Below are 25795 nucleotides of genomic sequence, written 5' to 3'. Positions count from 1 at the left end.
TTACAGACTTTCTTGACACTCTAATATTATCACTAATAAATATAGCTTATCATCTTAATCATATTTATAATATACCCTGTATTGTCTATTTTACTGTATCCTAGGACACCTGTATGTATTGACCCTCAGGGATCTATCAGATATTTTATATTAGGCGTGATTTATCATATAATGATTGTTTGAACGAGTATTAGTTTGACGAAATGGTCAGTTGTACATTATTAGCATTTTAATCTTTTAAATAGTTTTATAATATTTTATGTCACCTTAGGAAATCTTTTAGCGATATGTTTCAAATACTTAATCTGAAGGGGTTTTGTTTTCACGTGGCTAGAGATTAAGTGGGGAGATTGTCTATTCAATATGCCAATACCTCAAGCTTAAAGGATTTCACAAAGTGTTTCTTATCACTCTCTTACTTATCCTCTGTTCAATTTTATCTTTTATATAGAACAGGGCAGGTGTAAGATACCAATATTGCCCTCTTAGGTGTTAATAAGAAACTTGTTAGCTTATCCTTTTTAGACTTATTTGTGTTCCCCTAATCATCTTGTATAACGTGATGTGAAAGAAAAACCATAACCTATGATTTTTTTAATTTTTTCTCTGTTCACAAATGATATAATGTGCTTAATTTAATGAGATGAAATTGGACTCTATTTAACGAAAAAATCTTCCGATATAATAAAATGAAGACATGTCTCTTTGGTAATATCCATCACTATACTGTGCTGGTAGTGAATATGTTATAATCCGAAATATTATTAAATCGAAATATTGTTTGTTTCATTCCGAATGGGTTTAGAGATGGATCTACTTTGTATCATTGTATTTTGAATATTGATTTAGATGAAAGCTGACAATGAGAAAGAGCTGATATAGAGTCATCCCCTTTTGTTTAACAAGTGTGACAAGGCGAGTATTACACGTGGTCGGTATTTTACCTTCTCAATTGTCGCCTTGTTTTCCTTCAGGTAAACTTCTTCAAGTCTTCAACATTGTCGTGTGCTAGGCATACATAACTTTCTGATCAGCTACGTCCTTTGTTGACATGACTGTGTGTTGAACTTAAACTACAGTAACTGACGTCTAAATACACCATAAAAAGAACCTTGTCATTGTATCAAGAAAGAATGGTTATTTGAACAAAAGCCTTGAATCAAATAAAATTGTTTCTAGATTGTGTGTGAATTGTTGAGGAATACAGCATCATTTATTTAAGGAGCAGGTATCTAATTGGTACTTATTGATAGAGTGATGTAATAAGTAGTGGTTGAGGTGTACAGGTGACATGAGTTTTGTCAACAAAATGACAATCTGAACAATACTTCTTTTATCATGTTCTTCATAATAAATATTACATATTAACATCATCAGCCAATTTTTACCCTCTGGAAGAATAAACCCTGTCGAAGACATTTGGCGTTGCGAAATATTGAGCATGAAACGCCAGTTGCATTATTGCTATTATTGAACTTATTGAACCTTATTATTATATAAGGTACTGAACTTTGACTCTGAACTAAGAGCTTAAAGAATTCAGCAAGACATCATTTTATTTAGGTTTCGGGGAAGGGAGGGTTTGAGTCTCCCAAATGTACAGGCCTAGGGTGGAGCAGACACTTTATTTAGAAATTAGGATTAGGGGTCTTGATATTGGGTTTTCTTCTGTTCTTATTCTGATCTGAAATTAGAAAAAATAACTCGCCCGATGGGCGAGAAGTATAGTATCTGTTATGTGCTGATTGTTTTAAGTTTACTATGAACAATATTATCATTTAAGTTCTTATTTCTTGAATATGCAACTATCATTTTCTGCTTATAGACATGGGGGAATTTCTCTTGAAGGCTCTTATAGTGGGCATGAACTATCTTGCTTGCTCGATTGCTGGTTGTATTAAACGGGACAACAAAGGGTGCTATGCCTACATTATGATGAATATTTAGTCCTATAGGTCTTGCTGTATTCAATGTCTCAATCCAATGGGCCTCCCTAGGTTGACGGAATTTGGTAGTTTCATCTTCGGGCAAGTCAATTTCTATACGCTCAATTGGGATTAGGGTGAGATCGTCTATTGAATGGTCGTCGAGGTTGAAATGATTAGAAACAGGCTTGTCTTTCTTTAATTTGATGCCTGACCTATGAGCATTAAAGCGAGTTCGTAAATTATTCTTAGTTTCTCCTACATATTGTTTGGGGCATTTCTTGCATGAAATTAAATATATTACATTCGAATGTTCACATGGTAGATGTTCCTGGATCGGGTACCTTTTATTCGTAGAGTTGCTTACAAAATAATGAGTTTCTGATATAAAGGGACATGTTTTGCATCTACTGGACAAACATGGAGCACTTCTTAAACCTGGAGGTACTTCGGCATAAAGTCTGTTTTTAGCTGCTATCTGTGCTAAGGTGGAATTTTTTATGTTTCGTAAAAATCGTTTAGAGTACCCACGCTCTTTCAGTTTTGAGAAAACAATCGTACAGGCTTGGTTGAAATCAGAAGATCTTGTACAAATTCGATGAAATCGTAAAACTTGTGACAATTATACCAGAAAAGGTATGTTTTGGGTGAAAGGAGCTCTTGTGCAAGAGTTGATGAGTATCAGTTTCTTTGAAATACACTTTAATATCCAGTTTATTTGTTTCTGCTATGGAATCTCCCTTAAAGACTGTGGTATCGAGAAAGTCTATGCTTTTGTCACTCACGTTTGCGGTTAGTTTGATAGAAGGATGGTTGTTGAGAATTTCAAAGAATTCCCAAAACTGTTCGATAGAATAAGTCCAAACCATAAAAATGTCATCCAACATTTACAAATTGAAAAATATTATTTGGTAGCTGTTATAAATGTTTATAAGCCTTTATTATGAACTACCTCTTGAAACAATACTCTGAGAAGAACTTGGGTTCACTGAGATTACGATCTGAGCAAGTTTCTGTAACAAGTGAAGCCTCTTTGTTGCTGTTTTTTTTTTACGTCAGTATTCTTTGGTTAACATTTTGGATAATGCTTATATTTGGTAGTTTATTGTTTTATCAATACAATAATAATTTGAACTATGACAGATTTTTTCCTCAAAATATAGGAATGATATTCCCATGTAGGGATATATAATGGCGTTTCCAACTTTTGGGAAAAGTTTTACTTTTTTTAAATTTCAATATATACAAAGATTTAAGTGCCCCATTTTCTTTCAGTAAAAGTTGATAATAAGCCATGCAGTCTACTTGAAATGAGCATCTAATCTATAAAAGAACGGTTGGTTGAATCTAATTAGAAGAAATTAAACTCTGACTTGAAATGATAAAAGACGTATGATGGCATGCCGATCGTCTTCAACCAAACTAGAAACGTTTCTAAAGACCCAAGAGAGGTTTAATTGTATAAGGAGTTGATTAGCAAGACTATACCCGAGGCCAGCTGCATCTCGGCAACTCATCAACCAATGTCAACAACTTTAATCATCATAGCCAGATTAAACCGGCATTTTTCCTTTAAAAAGATCGCAATTTGCTAATTTAATTTTCAATTTGGCTGCTATTAGGCAAACTACTGTGTGATTCCGTGCTTGATTTTGTGGCGATTTGTATTCAAGTAGTTCCCTAGTGAGTGTCGGGCTAGATTAATGCGATTACCATCTGAATGCATACAGACTCAAAAGAGATCTCAACTCTATCAAATAAATAGCCTATTGAATAAAGCATGGTTGTACGTTGAAAGAGAACAAGAGAAAAATTTGTCTGATGTGCTTTTGGCACAAGATGATGAGACAAATTAAGGAATTGAGTTTGGTCGGTTATCAGTGAATTACGACGTTATAGCAAATTAAAGAGCGTGCTTTATTGGTTGTCTTGAAAAGATGGTGATCACGTGATCCATTAGACCAATCCATTTGATTCGTCTATTCCTATCTAATTTCTCTCTTTGCTTAATTCTTTTCTTTCTGAACCATCAACGTAGAGTCTTCAGTTCCTTTTAATCCAATAGCCGAACTCATACAAGCCAGTTTTCAATTTCATCTTCTATTCATAACTAACTTCAGCCCGCCAAACATTATCTACCAAGACTAATAAAACCATCTTTCAACTCCATCGATTTCCTAAAACTTGTAATCGTTTTTCACCCAACTCGCAAATTTCCTAGTCGCGTCTGTAAATCGGCGATTTCTTATTAGTGTTGAGCATTTAAAAGCCAACTTATTTAAAAGGTCTGCCATTTAAGCCGCTGAAGACCGATAATCGAAGATTTCTTCAAACAAACACTTGTTTCGTGAATTGACCGTCGAAGCAATTTGCCTGATTAGGGCGCTCTTGACAGTCTGAACTTCACCGATCTTCTGCCAGAACGCTTTGTACGCGAGGCGATAATTGATTAAACGACGTCTTCTAACGGCACTTAAACAGATAAGTAAATGAATTGGTCACCATGAATCAAGTTTATATAGAGCTATTACTGACTTCACGCGAGCTTGGGGAGTGAAGCATTTCATTTAATTCCCCGCTTTCGATAAATATAAACGAATTAATACTGTATTTGACAGCCTATTGCCACCATCAATTGACGTCTGCCCGCCGTAAAATAAATACCCTCTTTTATCAACAAAGCGAGTAATCGAGCGAAAAATTGCTCTTACGCGCGGAAAACATCTTATAGAATGTTAAGCTAATAGTCTATTTTCTTCGATGATTTGTATTCTTATAAATGGTTTCAGCAATCTTATAATAAGATGTCATCGAGTCGAAAATGATATTAAGTCATTAGGAAACATAAAGCTATAACGTGATTAAATTAGTTTGGGCTGGAGTCTGGTCTCGAGAGAAAAGAGCACCAGCCGCTAGCCACCTAATTTTCCGCTCAATAGAGAGATTTCTTTATATTGATGTTAAGGCGTGAAGTTTTTACAATGATTAAATGGACCCTGGAACCTCACACTTCCTATCCTGAATGTGTCATGAAATATCTGCAATGAATTAATCATAGTATTTGGGGATATGGAGTAAATCAGTGTTAAGTGGCGTAAAATAATTGAGTAATAGCTTTTTAGATTTACAGATCACTGGAATTTCACGCACAGACTGTTTATTTGGATGAAAGTTGTCAGAAATCGGCGCCTCGGTTTATCTTCAGTACATCCCACGGGCGTCAGTATGTTGGTTTGATCCTTTCGGCTCTCTGAAAAGATCTTTTGATAAAACATTAATTTAATTTAAGGAAAACAAAACGATGGAAATCAAACAAGAATAAATAACACCATGTCATTTCGGTTAAATAAATGGAAATTAATAATACCATTTATTTCCCTAATACCATGTATTATAAATTGACGTATAAGATCTGAGTTCTCACTAGAATCACGTTTATAGGAAACGGTTTATTAAAACGTCTTGTAGAATGATTAAAATCAGTGTTCGGGGTAATTACATATAATAGGTTCGATAATATATTGAAGTACTGTTGGTCACTATTCAAGTCGTGCAATTTGCTAAGATTTTTCATAATATTTTTATGATCAAACGGTCATAGTTTAAGAAATTTCAAAAGGCATGATGGAATAGGTTTTGACCGTTGACTTTTTGACTGTTTTTTTCTAACAAACGTGACAAAGGGTTAGATAGTGTTGCACATGTCTTGCACTTTTTTCAGTTGCAATAATTATTTGCATAATGTGTTGTATTAGAAATGTCTTGATATATCTATATACTTTATATATTTATATAATTATATTTTTTATGATTAATATATAAATTATTATATTTATATAATTTGTATAATTTTTATAATTTATATATACATAAAAACAATAATACTAATTTTTAATACTGAGAGATACTGGGTATAGTATAAATAATATAAAGTATTGTAGTTTTAAGGTATGAATACTGGTCCAAAAAATAATTTTTAAAATTATTTTGAACGAACATTAAACCTTATAAGTATACATAACTATGGATAAGTTTTGATTTCATCACCGATTGTATCAATTTATTCGGGATTTCGATTGTTTCAATTATGTTTCTGTTGAATTATAATTTGCATTTGAGTTTGGTATTGTAATATTGTAAAGAGCTCGAATTATTTATAAAAGCCTTTCATGTTCTTAAATTTCAGGTGGCGGCCAGGTTGTTGGCAAATCACGTCGTCCACGAACAGCTTTTACTTCCCAGCAATTACTGGAACTTGAAAGACAATTTAAAATGAATAAATATCTGTCTAGACCAAAGAGATTTGAAGTAGCAACAACATTGATGTTAACAGAAACACAGGTATACATACTCATTTATTTTATGTTTAAAAGATATATCCAGTAGCTTATATTAAATATTCATGTATTTAATAAGGAGCGAAATAACTTATACCTGTCTGTAATGAGGATAATAGTCAAGAAATTTCAAATTAAAATCCTTGGCGATTACATAGTAGGCTATTCATTATAGTAGTGACGGGTGTCGCGCGCCAAGAAGACCACGCTTACTCTTTTCGAAACACATGATGGTACCTGGGGGAGTACAAGAAGTATATTGATGAAGCCTCCATCAACTATTTGACCGAACAATTTGTGTCATAATCGAAGACTATTCTACTTGAAAGAGATAATTCCTGGGAATTTTACTATGTTTGGAATGAGAATAAGTGAAATGTAGAATTTAAAAATGTAAATTACCAAAATAGATCTTGCTGAATTCAATATTTAACTCTTGCAATTTGTAGTTAGATATAATATATCACTGGAAACAATGTTATGAAAATGAGAATGATACCTTTAACAAGACAGTGTATGATTATTTAAATATATTCAATTGTTCACCTTCCCAGTTTTGTCTTCTGGACTCATTTTAATTTATCTGTAACTTAAATGCTTAATGAAGACAGCAATAGTCTGGACACATCTTATAACTGTTGCAATCTTTACCCAGTTCTTGAAACTAACACTAAAAACACAACAACTTCCCCTCTGGCACATAATAGGTCATTAGGCGCGTGTAAATGGAAGTTGAAATGTGGCTCTAGTTTGACTAGCTGTGGTGAAAAGTCACGTCCCTTGCCCATCCAGATTTAACTAACAAATACTGGACATTTAAAAGAAAACATGAACCATTGTTACAATGCTACTATTGTCTTTTTCCCTTAAATCACTTGAAGAGGCATGAAGGCACGCGCCTTGTCCACGATGAACTCTTTCAGAGACCAATCGAGCATGAGCCGCTTCACATGCATGGACCATTTTGTAATATTTCAAATGGATAGAAAATCTGGCACGAGTGGCCAACCAAGAAAAGACCAACATAAAAACAAATATGACGTGTCATTAAATGGATAATGTCCCCTTTCAATAGTTTGTTTTGCTAATATAAGAGATGTTGCGATGTTGATTTTAAACGACACCTCTATCAATGTGTCATCAAATCTAAAACAATAGTTCCCTTATTTCTTCTCATCGCTTATTTATGGCAGTTATGAACAATATCCAAATACTTCTGTTGACATTAGTTTGATCGTCGGAATTGAAGGTTTTCTCTCCAATGAAATGCGAATTTGTTCGGATAATAATTCAAACTATGTAACAAAGAGAACTCTTTTCTATTATTTGACAGCCATATTTGTAGGAATATAACTCTCTTGACATGAAGTTAAATAAAGTCATTAGTGAACTTCCTATCTAATAAAGGTATATTGATATAGTAACATGGCAAGATGTCTAAATTATCGTTATTTCAATGAAAGTCGCATTCTTTTAATAATTTCATATTCTGAAATATTGACTGATATGTGACTTTCATATAGAAATAACAGTACTCAGTTTGACAACCGACGTTCATGAAAAATTTCTGCTTCAAAATGGTAACGGAGCAGTTTCAACATTCAAGGTTTCGATATTTTGACTCCAAGCCTTCCTTATTTGAAGACAGTTGGTATTGGTTGGTTCTCGTAATATCTTGTACATCACTTGCAATATTTCCTTTGAATATGTTGGTAACTGCACCATGGTAATTTTTGTTAAGAAGTGATTATTGAAAAGTATAAGTTTATCGTAATTTAAAAGGCGATACTTTTGATATTGAAATGCTTTGTCTACAAATCGGAAAAAAACAAAGCCAAACATGAAACAAGTTAAAATATTGTTGAAAATCAAGTTATAGTCAAATCAATAGATTATTTCAGTAGCCCAGGGCATTTGTTGGTGATTTGCCGTAGCAAGAACAGGTGAAAAAATTGCAAGCTAAATTTTGACCAACTTTTAAAACTTTATTGATTTACGATACCTTTCCGCGCGAAAAGATAACTTTTAACATCCGTGTTTCTCGTGCTAGCCTTTCATTGTAGTCAAACTTCAAAGATTGCAAATGTTCTGGGTCATTGGTAACAGTTTCAACGATAAATTTGACTAAAAACCTTTAAGGTGATATAATTGCAGACAGTATTACTGTTAACACCATGGTTTATATTAGATGTTAGTGAATATCTGTTGCATATTTATTGGAAACATCTAATGTGTCGGTAGCATCACCCGTGCATCATTTTATTGAATTATTTCTTGATGATCTTGAAAGAAAATCTGTTAAGTTACTAGAAACTCAAAGAGGTATAAATTAACCGTCTTGAAGAAAGTGACATTTCAATATTTTAATCATTGCCTTAATGTGGGTGAAAGACAAATAAATTTCGGAAATTTCCTAATTAACGTCTATATTTAAATCGATCTTTTCCTTCAACCTGCTCCGTTTAAGGCAATTTAATCAGCGATCTGAAGTAAGTTATCTTTTCGTCAATGTCATAAGCGACTAAACACGTCCATTAGCCAACTGATTGCTTTTACGCACCAGTTAACGAATAATCTCGCGTGATTACCGTTTAACCACACGCCCTTCCTTTATCAATCAAATAAACTTTGATTAAAAAAATGTCAATTTCTTGAAGATGAAAGTTTCAAGAGCTTATTAATTTAAGCTCACTTTATTTAATGTTTTCCTCACTTCATCACCTTAATCTGTCAGTTAGCTGTGAAAATTATCAACTAAACTTCCTTTTTCATCGCCTTTTGAAACCACATTTTTACTCCCAATAAAAATGCGGTGATAAAACTTGATTTCGATGCAGAATGCTTTATATTAAATCGCCTTCGTACAAAATAAATAATAAGGAAGGTAAATTGACTTTTGTAACATATAGAGAGTCCAAGAGTCTGGATTAGAACATGAGAGATTTCGGTTGTACTTATAAAATTTTCCAGAATCATACCCAAAATGAGAAAAACTCGTACTGCAAAGCAATGGGCCCAGCAAAGTTTAGCCTTACAAGTAGTATTGAACATGCCGATCTTGAAAATAGACTTATATCTCATAAACAAGCGTTAACGCTAAAATTCATTTGAGGAAATTTTATCTTTGAACTAAATAAAACTACAGTTTGACTTAAATGATTTCTTCCTAATGAATAGGTATATAGCAACCAACACCAGGGCCACGCGAGCTTCTTGACAACCATGTTATGTACATCAAAGGGAAGGTACTGTAGATATGATAAAGGTATATGTTAAGATGGATATTATACAACATGTAGAAAGGTAAACGTGTTAGTAAGAGGTTTATCACCATTATCCCTATCATAAGTCAACAAAATATATTTAATAATCTTCAACCTGTTACCTGTCTTATCACTTTCCACTTGGTCTGAACAACTTGGATCTGTTAGTCGATAGAGAGTAATGCTGAATCTCCGCGATGTGTGCTGGTTATATCATTGCTTCGCCAAGTAGGCCTGTACACCATCTGCAAATTATTATGGCCTGAAGATAATGGAAACATGTATAGTAAAGCCAAAATAGTCCGAGTATATTAAAATGTTTGCATGGTTGTATGGGATAAGGTTTTTTTTTTAAACAAATGCGATTAGTTTTTTAATAGATCAGTAAATAAATGGTTGGAAATTTTCTGGAAAATGTACAAAACACACCGTGGTATGTTCTGCTCACAATTTCATGCAATGTATATCAGGGTTCATGGACAGTCTGTTACACCCTCTTCAACATATGTCAACGGTCTGCCAAGTTTTCTGGGAACAAGAAAGGATTGAAAGACCCCTTCCACCAGAGCTTGCCATATATCAACCAAAATGCATACAATTAACAATAAATTGTTTCTAAATCTGAACTGGGAATTATCCATAATCTAATATTAAATATGAAAACAATAGAAGATTTGTCTGCTCTTGGTTTACACTCTGGTCATTTTGTTGATTTATGGATTTATGTTGACGATATAACATACCTGTGTTACAATATGGCTACCTAGTCGTCATACCTGCTCGCTTTAAAACCATCAAATCAAAATACACCCTTTGTTGTCAAGATGCTTTCGTTGTAATGGGTTAAATTCGACGAAATACCAACGGAGTTTCACAAAGAAAAAAATAACTCTCTGACTTTATTAGGCTTAAATGGCTCAATTATGTAGCTTTACGTTGGTATAAATTGTTTATAAATTGTTTTAAGATTTAGATTCTCTTGAAGAAACTTTGGTTAATGTATAACCAGTAAATAAGGTCGATTTGTGTCGGGATTAGATGTAAAAACCAAGCTACACTGCGTTTACAAATTGAAATTAAATTTATTTTCTGTTGGCTTTCTATTCTTCTAGAATATAAATTGGTAAGATAATTCTCATGTGGTCCCTGAAAAACTATCATTATTATTTAATCAAACGACTTCAATCCACAAGAAGAATTTAACGTCCGTTCTTCTTCAAACAAAGCTGCAGCTGCACCATTAAAATAATTCTTTCTCGTTTTGTAATAGCATTTACCGACTCAATCACAGCCTGACTTTTGGATGTTAATAATAAAATCTCAATCTAAAACATTATGAAATGGTAAAAAAGTACTAAGCAAATAACGATTATTCATTATACAAATAATATTAGACAGAAATACCAAATTTGATGAAGATTTGTATATTGTTAGATCATAAGTTGGTACTCTTTATGTCCTGAACTCTACATATTATCATTAAAAACACTCTCAATTCACATTAACTACATTTCAGAATGACTAAAATTGGTAAATGATTCATAAATATTGAATCGCCGATATTTGTGAAGATATCTAAAATGTGTTCAAAGATTGCGATCTATTTCCTTTAAGACATTTTCATTGTATACTTGGATCCTACCAAAATCTGGCGATGGTATGGAATTCTGCCATGTTATTGTATTGTCTCTAATGAGAAACCCACAACTGATTCCGATTCTATTTTGCTTTGTTTAGCAATAATACTAGTTATCATATCAAAAAGTTTTTTCTTTATTTTTGCAGGTCAAAATATGGTTCCAAAACAGAAGAATGAAATGGAAACGTAGCAAGAAGGTTGTAAATGAGAATAAATCAAAGGATGGAAAATTAAAAGTAAACAATACAAACGACACTAAAATGGCGCGAGTAACAACCAACAGTGAACATGACTTTGATGATGCTGAAATGTCGGAGGAGGATGACGACGATGATTTAAATTCTCAAAATATTGATGTTACGGACATTGAGGACAACGATCACGACGACAACACTCGAGCAATGATCTGTTTTCCACAAAGATCACCGACGGAAATGGAACATTTGAATCCGAACCTTCAACCGGAAATGAATGGACGATGTAATATAGTGCAAGCCGCACATGCATGAAATTACAATATTGGGAAGTATGTGTGTTTATAGTGTGTTTTATATCATCGGGAATTAAAGTCTCAATAGAAAATGTACATGGGTGTAAATTTCTTAAGAGTGCGTTTCATAGCTCGGGTCGTTTAATGCAATGATGTGCTGAATTTGTTAATTGCGAGCGACACAGTCAAAGTAAGATAATAATTGGTGTATACTGAAAAAAGCAACAATATATGAACCCAATTTTACTAGCATCCATTGTTGCTTAAGACATACTTAACAATAGGATGAATAACAAAACGATATTATAGAGTAGTCTATTAAAAGATCGTGATGTATCATTCCAGTCTGAAATATGCATCAAACGACATATATGTAAAGTATCTAATCATATACGATATTACAATTCATTCCAAACTGTAACATTCACAAATATAATTCTGTATATTTGTATATTGAATATTTTAGACCATAGTCTTTATTTATTATTATTTAGTATTATGTTGTTATGAAATAAAATGTTTAGAGTACTGACTACCTTGATTCCTCCATATACTTGTAGTGTACTTATGTGGTGAAAATATGTATCCATCTTCCAGTTTCAGTAATGTATAAAATATATCCAGGATACAGTTCTCTCAATACTTTCTTTACTATACAGAATGTCAATTCTTGATACAGAATTGAGATCGTATTCAAATGCATTCTCCTCAAAAATAAAATATATCTGCATATTTATTGAGGGATTCACCTTTTTATATAATTATTTGAAAACAAATCCAGAACTATTTCGTTCTTGCAGATTTTATGAGAATAGCGATGCAGTTTTCCATTATATTTGGATGACCGAAACCTATTACTCAAAATGTCACGTTCTTCGTTCTTATACCTTGACTGCAATAACCACGATTCTTGTATTACGGAATGCGATGACCCGAATGGAAGGTATGCAAGAGAAGATATAAAACCGATGAACCTCAGATTATGGTCATAAAAAATAAATACAATTGCCATAAAGCCTAAACAAAATTTGGTGCTTAAAAAGGCCTTCAAGATCGACAGAGTGAATGCCACGTAACCAGGTTTTCAACATCTGCTTGTATTCATAGTTGCGTAACAATAAATTTGAATATTCTGGAACCCGAAATTCAACTTGTAGTCTGAACATTATTTAACATCCAAAGTACCAAAAGAGAGTTCATCATTGTATATATATGGAAATCTCGAAATTTATAAACTGGATTTTACATTTACATTCATATGTTCCATGTAATGTTCTTAGTCTCTTACCAAATTACCAAGGGAATACATTTATATACGAACAGGATACAGCTTAATCGACACACTCAAGACAAATTTATTAGTTTTTGACTACATTTGCAGCAAACTCGAAATTGTGCTACCCTATAGTATCAGCAAAGGATAGTATCGAAAACCTTACTTTGTTCTTGAGGGAGGTGGGGCACTAAAAACCATAACCAAAATTGACAGGAATTAACCTTGAGTTGATACACAAATTACGTGCCACATGAAATACTGTAAATCAGTTAAAAACTTTCACCAAATTAAATACGAATCACCATAACCTTGGTATCGACCAACAATAATCAAGACATTTTCAGTCAAAAGGTTTTTCAAAATGTAGCGCTAATAGTTGAGTATGATATCATACGTGATACTTTAAGGCAAAAATAACAGTCTAACAATAAAATTTTACCCAATCATTACAACAATTAGTAGGCATTCTCTCTCACTTACAATCACCACATTATAAATGAAAAAAAAACTCTATCATAATTCTAGTCAGCACCAGATAGTACCCGACCAATAGGGCACAATAAGCCATTTACGAAGTTGAAAAGAGATGAAATCGTTTTCCGATCAGCACGAAAATCGAGAGGCATAATCTTTGCATTGGTCAAGCCCACAAATAATAAATAAGATAGCTTGCTAGTCAAGATAACATACACACACTACTAGCTGTCAGAAATGATAAAATCTTTTGTGGCTTAATAACGAATTTTCAAATAATCATCTAAAAGTCAAGGCAAAAACCTGAAACAATTCATCAAATTATCATCAAATTCAAACATGAGCGATGTCTCATCGCTGTACACACAAGGGCAATAACATGAAACTGTTCATCCGAATATGGGCAATTTCTTACTTGACTGAGATTTCATCAATATATATGTGCATATTCAGTTTCATCAAGATTGGATAAAACTGTAGCCTCTATCGTGCCTACAAGGCAAATTTGACGCGTTTTCTAAGTCAAGGGCAATAACTCTTAAACCGTTCATTCGATTATTACCCATTTCGAACTTGACTGAGATCTCATCAATATATATATGCATATTTAGTTTCATCAAGATCAAATAAAAACTGTAGTCTGTATCGTGGATACAAGTCAAATTTGACGCTTTTTTTATTCAAGGGCAATAACTCTGAAATCGTTCATCTGATTATTACCAATTATGACTGAGATCTCATCAATATATACATACATACCTATTTTCATCAAGCTCGAATAAAAACTGTAGCCTGATTTCACTAATGATTTGGCCATTCTCTTATTATATGATTCCAATACGACACATATTCATCGTTCATATGAGGCCCTGGTCAATTTGTGTTATGTATTATAGAATTTCATATCTTATAGTGCTATGAAAATGAAAAAAAAATTCACATATAGCAATTATTAATAGGTCCAAGAAGAAGTTCTGTAGATACAGTAAACCATGTCGTACCACAATCATCTGACCCCTTTATCATCAACTAAAGTGTTAATTATAAACAAAAATAGCTTCTCACTTTTCTAATAGCAGGTCAGAGAGACGACTAAAATGGAATAAGCGTCTAGTTGTTAACCTATAGGCAAAGTATGCGATGGACTATGTTAAGAATGCCTCGACAGTTTAACAATACGTAAGAAATTATGGAGGAAAAACGTAGAATGTAAAATTCAATTCGACAGAAGACGAAACTGCTAAATGACGCCTTCTTATTCTGGATAATAGCTTAAGCGTGCGAATCGCGTGTATAATTATTAATTTAAGCAATAAAAATAAAGGAAAAAATAAAGAAAATCAGTTTAACAAGTGAACATGTTGCATGTATTATAAATCTTAGTTAAAAACTAGAAAACAAACAGAGTAAAAAGTCAGCAATTATTAAGAGTTTAGTAATCAATAGCAATTCTTTGTTTAATATTAGCTCAATCTTTGCTAAAGGAACAAAATAATTGCCTACTTGTCGCTCCAAATAGTCAACAATAAAATAGAATGATTTATGAAATTGGCTTTTATTGACACTAGAAAATGTTAGTGTCCCGTTGGTGGACATTTTTATGACAAGGGTACATTACTCTAATCAACTCCGACCCTCCGCCTTGTTAGGCACCACTGATGATCACATTAGTGATATGAGATTGTTTTTCTGGCAAACATAATATCATTTTTCAAACGTCTTGTAGCTCGATCAAATAGTGTTAAAATGGAGTAGGAAATAAAATGGTATTGATCTCTATTTCAACACGTCCGCATTTGATTGTCGATTGGTCATTAGACTGAATGGTTTTGTCCATAGAGGGCGCTCAATGTCAAGAGTATTTTGACATCCGGTGCTTAATGTGGCGTTGATAATAAAGATGACTTATAGGGGAAAAACACTGATTTATCTTAGAAAAATAGTGTGAACATTAAGCTAAGTGAGGGCTTTTACTGTAATTACTACACTGATAGTTCGCTTCAACTCGTCATTTTAACTTGTTTGTTGAGAATCCAATAGAAATTCGATCTTTTGATTGATTCGGCTATTAGCAAATTGCTCTCTTCAAGAATGCTCAAATTCATTTCTCACTTGATTTACGAGTATTTTATGAATCAGTGATATAAATTTTGTTTTATTCTGGAATATTTGTGTATGAATGAGTTGAAATGGGTGTAATAATATGAGTTTACAGGCCATTATTTCTAATCGTATTTGATATTTTAACACCAATATATCATAGAATATCGAGATTAAATATCGTTAGATATCTTCTCTTTCTAACCATTACATATTTTATTACTATTTATTAAGGATTACTTTAATATTCTCATTATCTACAGACATGCATTTTCAATCAATTTATGTGCAATGGGTTGGAGAAAAAAGTATAAATTGTTAAATGAATAGCTGCATTTATATGTTTACATCTAACTGTTTTCTTAAAGCATAGAAAATAAATCTCTATCTTTTATAACTGTTCTAAACCATAACTTTTGTTTCATTCATTTGCGACACCACCACAGATAAATGCAAATGCCCAAATGACATAACTTGTCACGAAAAGACATAGAAAATATTAGATTAGGTTACATTCTTGTTGTGTTTTTTTTTGGGGAATGTTCATGTGTCACATTGGTTTTTTGCTGAACGTTTATTTTTTACATTGTTTTTTCAAGAATTATTCGGGTATTCGTGTTAAAACAACCTGCTATTGGTGAAGACAACAAAACTTATATTTGCCATTTTAATTGTGAAGATTCAATCATCTATTTAAATATTTCAAATGTTTTTTTTCTGAAAAATAAAGGACAATTACTTTTATTTGATAGAAATCGAAGGAAAACCGCGAAAATATGATCTCTTAATTCTGATATTAACATCAAATTCATAGATAAGAGTCGGAAAATATTAACCAAATATTTCTGAAGAAATCTCTTTCAAAAATTAATGATGGGTTACTAACTCTTAACGATTAATTTAATATTCACTGCATATAATACTACGTCATATGTGATTTAATTAAGGCCAATGATTTCCAGACGATTGAAAAATGGTAATAGAGTATTATATTAATACACTTAGAAAAGACTTGTATTCGATATGATTTAATTAACGAGCCCATTTTTATTAGACTCTAGAGTATTCAACTTGTATCAACACCAAGTTTAACCCTTTCCGATTGTCTTCAAACTTTCACCACAATTACAGTAATCAAATCACACTAAACTGTTCATTTTCACTCTTAACTTTATTCTCTTTCTTTAAATTGATTTACCGTCTTTCTCAACTGATTATGTATTCATCCGCAGACCACTTCAAATCTCTCTTCTAAAGCTTCCAGTAGATGTTGAAATTCGGGGCCATATTTAGGTTTATGCAGGTTTATGCTAATGAATTCAATTGGCTTTTAAATTCTGGTTAATTATTTGATTAGCGGCAGTTGTTCAATTAATTTGCTTGATTTTGTCGTTGAATCTAATTAAAGAGAATAGAGCGGTTGACTAGAGACAAGACTTATTGATTAAGAAGTTTTTATTATAGCGTCTTTTATTTCCAGTTAGTTATCAGTTTTTGATTACAGTATAGAAGGCTGAACTAGTAATCACTTAGATTAAATTGATACTTCATCTAAATTAGATAATAAGCCTCTTCAAATTCCCCGCTATTATAGAAAATATTTCTTAATTCGTGCATCTCCATCACTTTGAAGTGTAGTAGTCATAAGAAACTTTCTTGTGTAAGTGGAACTTGGGGAAGTTTAAATACAAGAGAACAAAATCTCTGGTCAAATGATGATGGTCACCATAACATATCTTTTCCGTGTCGTGTTGAGGGCGCCGGTTTGGCTCATCAAGTTACTTTGCTCCGATTTGAAGAAAACCTGTACCAGGTGTAAGCATATAACGGAATATTATTTGGCACAAACTTGCAGCAAAGATCCGCGTAAGATTTTTATGCGTAAGAAGATTATACCATAATAGAGTTTATCTTAAAATATGTAGGTCAGAGTCATGGCATTTTCAATAATATCGTGATGCAGATCATATACTGAAAGCAATGACTGTCTGAAAAGAAGACGTATTCTTCGCCAACTCTCGCATAGTCAATCACAGCGGAATTGACGTCATCTTTATTAAAATAATGGATCTTTGGATACAGTTGAAAGTCGACGTGGCCAAATTCGGAAAAAATCATCGGAATTTGTTTCAAAACGGCATAAATAGTCACTGGACGTCAAGAATCGGACATGTTTCTGATAGGCTGTTAAGAACGTTGGCACCCATCTTGCCAACTGGATGGTGATAATATGCTCAACTCTCTCGTGATAAATGCCCACAGCAATAACAATCATTCTGTCATGCATCTGATAATATAATATTTTGCTTAAAGGTTACTGTTGAAGGCCTGTCTCAATCGTCACAAGATGGTATCGTACAAAGACAATAATAACACTATAGTTTTAGTTCTTATGTTTATGATTCATTATATGTAGCCTACTTCTCAGCCAACCATCGTACAAAATATTAAAACACACTGTGTTTTATAAACATCTAATCCAATATTTTTTTGTTTTTTGGATTGCGCCTATGATTTCAGAAACGCCATGGAAACTCCCTTCAATTCCTACTGTGTATTCCGCAATTTTAAGGATTTAATCTGCGCTTAGATGAATGCTCGGTTTAGAAAGAATTGTTGACAAACACCTCTTCATACTATTTATATCAAGGAAGGAATAAGCAAATATACAAATACAATATGATAGCGGAACAGAACAACAGTTGACATTGCATAAAATGGCGCTTTACGCTTGGCAAACTAAATGAGCTCTTAAAACGACTAGAATAGGCGAGGTACGGTGTGGGCACAATTCGCTTATACCATTTTCTACTGCATCGATTATCGAATAACGTTCCTCGTCTATTCGAAGCTTAATACCCAAGGGCGAACACATGTACACCTTGTATAGTCTAAAATTATAATCTAAGGGAGATAACTGCAGTGACTGCAATAGAATTCAACGATTACCGATACCCCATGTATACAACTAGTCTTTTAAATCTTTTGTGCTCTGTACTATTTCGTATAGTCAAATGGAATGTTGATGAATATTGCGACTTGTACGTAACAAAATAGTACAGAGCACAAAAGACTTAAAAGACTAGTAAACATGGGGCATCGGTAATTGTCTTAGTGACAATATTCATCTGACATAATCACCAAGATCGGATGCCACCTTAGAGGTCGAAAGCTTATTTCCAAACCACAAATTCGCCTAAGGGTGTGGATCATTGGGTTAGCGTTCACCAGTATGAATAGAAACATCTATATTTAGTGTTCTGTTTTTCTTTTAATTTCTTTCCAGAAGCACGATCAAGTCTGCATTACAGAGGCGCATACGAGATGAAATGTAGCTATGTATGTATCATAGAAGTGGGAGATATTCAAATATAAAGGTAGATAACTGCGAATTTCAAAGAATTATACAGACTACCACCATTTTATGTTGGGCACGAACACACATTCAGGCATTGGGGGGAACTTTCATTTGTACACTGATTTTATCTTATAGTGGGTTATTTATAAAATACTGGAAATTGCTTAACAATATTTTATACTTATAAAACAATAAACATCAATATATCGATATAATCTATAATAATATGACTAACACATGTTAACGGTTTTGTCTTTGGTTTTATTGACCATTACCGACAGGGTGACTATTGTAAAACAATTTGGTTACGGGATGAGATTCAAAATGTAAAACATGTTAAAGAATGGGAATCAGATTGACAAGTCCGATTAGGAGCTATCGCTGAACGTTAAATGAAGTAGAATAATATTATACAATGCATACAATTTCACAAAACCACTAGGATACAAGACGTGAACTTGCACCTTGCATTAGTATTCTGAATATACCAATATTTAATCCATTCAAAAATTCGAATCTTCATCTTTCTCATCTAAAGTGATATCGCCCTATAAATATCTGCTTTATAAGCTAAAAAAGCAAATATTTCGAGCTGCAGCATATTACACTGTAGAAATATCATGCATTGATGATGCAAGTGGCATTTTCTCCTCGTGGTTGTGATCTGTTGGAACCATTATGGGGTCATCACTTGTTTTGACAGCTTCATATGACTCGGAGCCAAGGCAGCATGATTTTATACCAGAATTGGATGATGCAACAGAGAATATTTTATCATACACAAAGGCACCGGCTGCTCCTCCTATCAGTGGACCAGCCCAATATATCTGCAACAAATCGCAAAAGTAAACAGAATAAACAAACAAACAAAAAACAAAACAGGAAAAGAAAACAATGATATATGTGAATTTGTTTTTTTCCCTTTACTTCACTTTTATAACTTTTATATGTATAAATTAGCTTTGTGGATAATTAAATCTGAAATCATCATGAATTACACAAGAAAGACTGAAACAGTAACGTACTAAACCATAAAGTACTGACAAACAAAAGATATTGACAATTGAAATGTGCCCCGTGGGATATCAAAGTATTTACAGTTAGCTTATAAAATATACATTGAATTGAATTAAAATAAAATAAATACATATATATATATATACAAGTAAATACTATTGTTTATTGTTAAGCATGAATAATGCTTGTTGACAGATGAGGTATATAGTTCAGGTTCATTGCTCAGTTACTAACAAATTGTCTACTTTTGCCTCCAGGTACAAATATTTGTTCAAACATACAATTTTGTTTCAGATCGAATAAGTTTATTTTATGCCTATCAGACCAGTCATTCGTAAGTAAAAGTCAATTAAAATTATATAACGATGTTCAATTTGCCAGTTTTTAGATTTAATAAGTTGATTTTATGCGTATCAGATCAGTCATTCGTAAGAAAAAGTCAATTAAAATATACAATCTTACCCAATGTTGTTGCAAGTTACCAGTAATCACTGCCGGTCCAAAAGCTCTAATAGGATTCATGGCGGCCCCTGAAGTGTTACTCTGAAAAAGTTAAAAAACAAAAATATAGCGATGACCATCGTTATACGCCAACAATTGTAATGACAGGCAAGATGTCCGGAGGTTGACAAGAGCTATCAATAAATTAAATACTTCAAGAGCTTTATTCACAACCTTTTTTTAAATTTTCGATTGGGTTCATCCTTAGATAATATTAAACAATTCCACCAAGTTTCGTCTAAATCAGTCAAGAATTGTGTCTTTTGAGGTGTTTACAAGCTAAAGATTGAACAATATCAGAACAAGGGCGATAACCCATATTAAATATTTTTCGATTTTTTTGCTCGCTATTAGGGTTTATCCTTGATTGATTAACCGAGGTTCTTTAAAAATCGGTCGAGAATTGTGCCTTGAACGAGATTTCAAGATAAAGGGCAATAACAAAATTTTCTCTTTCAAAATTCTCACAGATATACTTCAAGATTTAGTTGTCCTACCCTGAAAATATGAAAGTCACCGAATATAAATTGTGCAAGCACTGCTCCGAACAAAATAGCATGTCAAAAAAATGTAATATCAAGGCAACTTATTTTCAACCTGTGTTCAATTTGCCCCCCATCTTTTTCAACCATTCGAGAATTTTGAAAGAGATCAAACAAGAGATACTTTGGGACGTTTCTTTTTAGATATCTATAGGGTACATCATTGGGAAATAATAAACAATTTCACCACGTTTCATCCAACTCTGTCAAGAATTGTGCCATATAGATCTTTAACAAACTAAAAATTGAACACGATTTCAAGAACAAGGACAATAACTCATATCAAATATATTTTGAATTGTCTGATTTTCAATAGGGTTCATCCTTAGGGGATAACAAACATTCACACCAAAATCCATCAGGAAACAAGCTTTTTATCGTGTCCACAACACAAATTCAATTTTAAAGTTGAAAGCCTTTTCAAGAACAAGGGCAGTAACTAAAATATTTTTCAATCTGTCTGATTTTCAAAAGGGTTCATTCTTAAGTGATAACAAACATGGACACCAAATTTTATCAAAATTCATCTATAAACCAGCACTCTATCGTATCCCAATCACATTTTCAAACAAAAATTGAACGCTATTTCAAAAACAAGGGCAATAACTCATATCAAATATTTCGATTTGCCTGATTTTAAAAACGGTTCTTCCATAATTAATAACAAACATTCATACCAAGTTTTATCAAAATCCACCAAGAAACCAGCTCGCTATCGTATCCACAACAATTTTTCAAGAACTCATTAAAACTCATATCAAATATTTTTCGATTTGCCTGATTTTCAATAGGGTTCACCCTTGGGTGTTTACAAACACTCACACCAAATTTTGTCAAAATCACCTTAATGTGTGGGCGCATAAAAACACAACTGTGAGATATTCAATATCCTTAGATTACTAGATGTCACGCCACCCTTTTAGTGCTGAAAAGCAGAAATTCAAAACGTCACTAAGTCCATGATAAGTTCTTTCTTGGACAGCAATGCAATTATTTGCTGTTGGTGTAAAGGGAGATAATCTAAGTAAATCAGTGTGAAAAGTTAGGTTAATAAAACATATCTTCGGATTTGAATCATGTAATCTCAGCTTCAGGGGCCCCAGTGCTTACTACTGCCTGCTCAATAACTTATTATGGTCATGCATTAATAATCAATATAGCGTGGCCCTGAAATCAGGCAGAGCATTGAAATTTATCTAGTATTTAAAGATGAAATAACGTAAAAACATTCATTCACCAAGAATTCTTGAGTAAAATGATACGACGCTGCATACTGTGTCCCTACAATTTAATTATAAACAATGGAGAGCAAGAAAATATTAGACAGTGAAGAAATAGTGAGTGTTATATATTCAATTGTTCAACATAGTAATTTGATTCCAAGTCGATAAAGAAAAATCTAAATAAGGTTAAACTGTTATCTGACCCAAATATCTTCAATCTTAATAAAAATTGTACCTTACTGTTTAATATTTATCAGAATAATGTTTTTGAATGAGGTCCATTATTTTTTTTATCAATATACATTTACTGTGTCATAATTGAACCCAGCAGCAAGTGAACAAAAATGGACGACTATGTAAATCAAATATTTCAATTAAATTATTTGCTTTCTATTTTATTGATGAACCAATGAATATGAACTAAAAATATGTTACTTTGTATACTACTCTGCCGATTCGCAGGAAAGTATTTGGAATAAACTATAAGATTTCCCTGGTGTTGCATTCTCAATTTTTTGCATAACGAGCCTCAACCCCAGACACTTTTACATCATCGATATGGAGACAGCACAAAGTAATGGCGTTTCTTTGATTTAGTGGCCTTGGCAACAAATTGTCAAAGGGGCAAACGGCTCATTTAAGATCTCAATGAGAAGAAATATGAAACTGAGAAGTCAAACCCGAGCTAGCCTCATTTATGGAGAAACGCAGCTTGATTTAAAATGTAACGTTGTTGTGTACAAAGTATGCTGTCGTGGTTATGGCACTGAAGGAACTGGTATAACCCCAAAATACTCAAGACCTGAAGGATTGTTCTTAGAAAGTTTACCTCGATTAACAAAAAAGATCGCTTATAAGTTGAAGTCGTTTAATGAAAGTTTGTTCATATAAAATTGAATTTAGTGATTGTATATGCAATTTAATACTTATAGTATTTGAAATAATGTTTTTAGTGTTTATTTAGATCACGTATTATTTGAAGAAAACCGCATAATCAGATCTTGTTACAAAAATCAAATATTAGCAAAATTGAAACCAACAGCGAATGGTACGGGATAATTACATACAGGTTTGTTATTCGATTGTTATTTTTAAGTTTATATTATATAGTATTTGTTAAAATAAGGAATAGGATTATTTGGTCAAGTGGTTGATCCAATCATATAAGAATAATAGTTCAGATCAATGACTTGGATCTTTTGATCTACTTCCAGCAAACATTATTATATCCAGATTATAAAACCCATTTCATTATACTTGACTTTTAATCAGATTACCCTTGAATCCATAATATACACCGTGCGGTAAAAGATCAAGATATTGAATGGCAAACCCATATATCATGCCAAACCTTTGACAAATCTTATTTCGTATTTTTTGCATTTTAGCTTAAGATTGCAGCTAATCGGCGCCTACTGTACTGTCAGGATACGCAGCACAAACTTTAATCCGAGTAATATTCACAGTATCTTCAACCATTCGCTTCTTCATGAGCCTCTCAGATGTAAAAATAAGAATTTCTAACGAAAGGCAGCTATACAGTCTGATGACAATGGCGAGATCCAACTACAGATCAAATGGTCAGCGGGAAAGCGCCTTACTGTTGAAACAACTGTGGTTTTCCCGCCTGTTAGATAATTGAATAATGTTTCTTGCTGGAAACGTCTAGTATATATATATAAAAAAGTAAGGTCTTTATGACGAACTAAGACTAAGGTGATATAAACTACGCCTCATTGAATTAACCACGGAAGTGTTTTTTTTTACTTGTACAAAATCTATTTATGACAAACTTTTTGTACCAAGGTCCCCTCCGTTTGTTTTAAGGCTGATATCATCTACACATTAAAGAGAACAATTTGTGCTGTGGACATAATGTTTTTGTATATTTTTCGTCTTTCGTTCATTAGTAGTGGTATTCAGGTAATTATTCTTAATAGTATATTCTGGTGATGTCGAAAATTCAAATACCCTGCTACAGAGTTAAATATTAAATTGAATCAAAGTGGCAATTGTCACATCAGGATACGATGTATGTAGAATTTCTAAAATTGGAAATGTTGTACACGGGAATGGTGCAAAAAGAAGCTATACTTTAAATGCCCCCCGATGCACATGAAAAAGTTATAAAGCATAACGTCTTCAAATGGCATGTAGCGATTATGAGTACAATATAGACACAGCTTTATGGAACAACAATCACTGCTAAACCTTTTGAAAATTGGATCACGTTAATCACTTGTTTTCCATTTTATAAAATCAAAATTAAAATCCGACAAGTCCGTCTTCAATTCACAAAACATTCTCTCAGGCTGGTATTCTGGCATCATCAGTAATCGCAGCGTTTGTCGTTTTTGTCGTTCTGCTGAAAAGTTACCCGATCCTCATGATTGATACTCAAGAACTCAAGAAGTGCTAAAGCAGACTACTACAGGCTAGTCTATAAAATCTACCTGTTCGTGTACAATAATGTCCTGAGTATTGTTGATGCAAGTATAATAACAAATACTTACCCCATAAAATATATTCACACAAACAACCAAGCCAACCATAAACGGAATGGATCCTTTGACATCATTCCTGTCTTTATCGATCAGGGCGAATATTGCGAATAATAAGAAAAACGTTATGATGATTTCTGTATATAGAGCTTGCTCGGCTGTGACATGCTTGGCTGGTAGTACTAATCCAAGGTTACCAATTTTAGATGCTGGTGTAATAGCTTTCAATAAAGCAGTACCAGCAACTGAACCTCCTGCCTGAGCAATACTGTAGAAAATAAATCGAACAAAGCTAATCTGACGGTTCACAGCAAAACCTATAAAGCAGAGAACAATCAATACTTTAACTAAACTTCACGAAGGGAAGGTCAAGACGTTGATCCTTCACATCCAATCAAGTTAAATTTTCATGTTAAAAAGATTTATATACCTCTATGAAAATTCAAATCATGTATCAAAAATGAACTAGCTATAGAAGTGGAATATGACGTTTTAATATGACGTTAAAATGTTTTGATGGATGGTGTTGATGTTTAGGCAGCAACTGTCATCGTGAGTTTACAAATAAATATCTTACCTATACTAACAGCTGGGTTAACATGTGCCCCACTCACTGTTAAAAACACCGATATCAACACAGCTATTGTAAATCCTGAAGCTAGAATATTATGTACACTTCCATGCCCACGAGTTCCTTCTTCATGAAGTCCAGCTCCTACAGCAAATATCAACAGAAAGAAACAACCAAGAAATTCCGCCACAACGGCTTTCCAGAATGACGGTTTGCGCAAATCATCAATTTCTTCCATTAGTAGACGTATACACAAGTTCGGTGAAGTGCTATCCTGACTCTCTGTAGTTTTATTCAATGTTTTAACGGACATTTGTTTACAGCGTTTATAACGATAGGTAACAAAAGATCTAAATCTAAATGCTTCAGATGATCAAATGCGGTATTCCAATAAGATCACTTATATTTTCTGCTTGATAATTCACAAAATCCCACAGGAGGTAATATTTCAAAAATCAAAATCGTCAAACGTTAGTTTGTATGTAATATTTATAAGAACGTCTTTGGGTGAGTCCATTTCGACAGTTATATTTTTATAGGTATATTTTGACAATATAAACCTACCAGTGCTTGACGAA

General features: G+C 33.0%; 2 protein-coding genes across 2 annotated transcripts; one reads left to right on the top strand and one right to left on the bottom strand.

Moving 5' to 3' along the window:
• Positions 1–6116: 6116 nt before the first annotated feature.
• On the top strand, positions 6117–11361 carry LOTGIDRAFT_79485 (hypothetical protein; the record flags this gene model as incomplete). The annotated part of the gene is made up of 2 exons (XM_009048231.1): positions 6117–6266; positions 11311–11361. Coding segments are annotated over 2 exons (201 nt in total), but the record flags the coding sequence as incomplete, so codon positions are not given.
• Positions 11362–18761: 7400 nt separating this feature from the next.
• Positions 18762–25665, bottom strand: LOTGIDRAFT_185787 (hypothetical protein). The gene is made up of 4 exons (XM_009048230.1): positions 25224–25665; positions 24659–24963; positions 20342–20422; positions 18762–19689 (listed from the first exon to the last, which is right to left on the bottom strand). Exons 1-4 carry the CDS (start codon positions 25528–25530, stop codon positions 19465–19467), a joined length of 918 nt encoding a protein of 305 aa, XP_009046478.1. The 5' UTR covers positions 25531–25665; the 3' UTR covers positions 18762–19464.
• Positions 25666–25795: the final 130 nt, after the last annotated feature.

Source organism: Lottia gigantea (genome assembly GCF_000327385.1).
Source record: "Lottia gigantea unplaced genomic scaffold LOTGIsca_12, whole genome shotgun sequence".
NCBI lineage: Eukaryota > Metazoa > Mollusca > Gastropoda > Lottiidae > Lottia > Lottia gigantea.
The sequence above is the reverse complement of the archived record's forward strand: the minus strand, read 5'-3'. Positions and strand labels throughout refer to the sequence as shown.

Bases quoted from the DNA above. Each gene is read 5' to 3' on its own strand.
- LOTGIDRAFT_185787 (XM_009048230.1), bottom strand. From the start codon at position 25,530: ATGTCCGTTAAAACATTGAATAAAACTACAGAGAGTCAGGATAGCACT. The intron at 24,964-25,223 runs GTAAGATATTTA...TCTGCTTTATAG, and splicing joins TAACCCAGCTGTTAGTATAG to GTTTTGCTGTGAACCGTCAG. The intron at 20,423-24,658 runs GTAAGTATTTGT...TAACTTTTTCAG, and splicing joins GTGTGAATATATTTTATGGG to AGTAACACTTCAGGGGCCGC.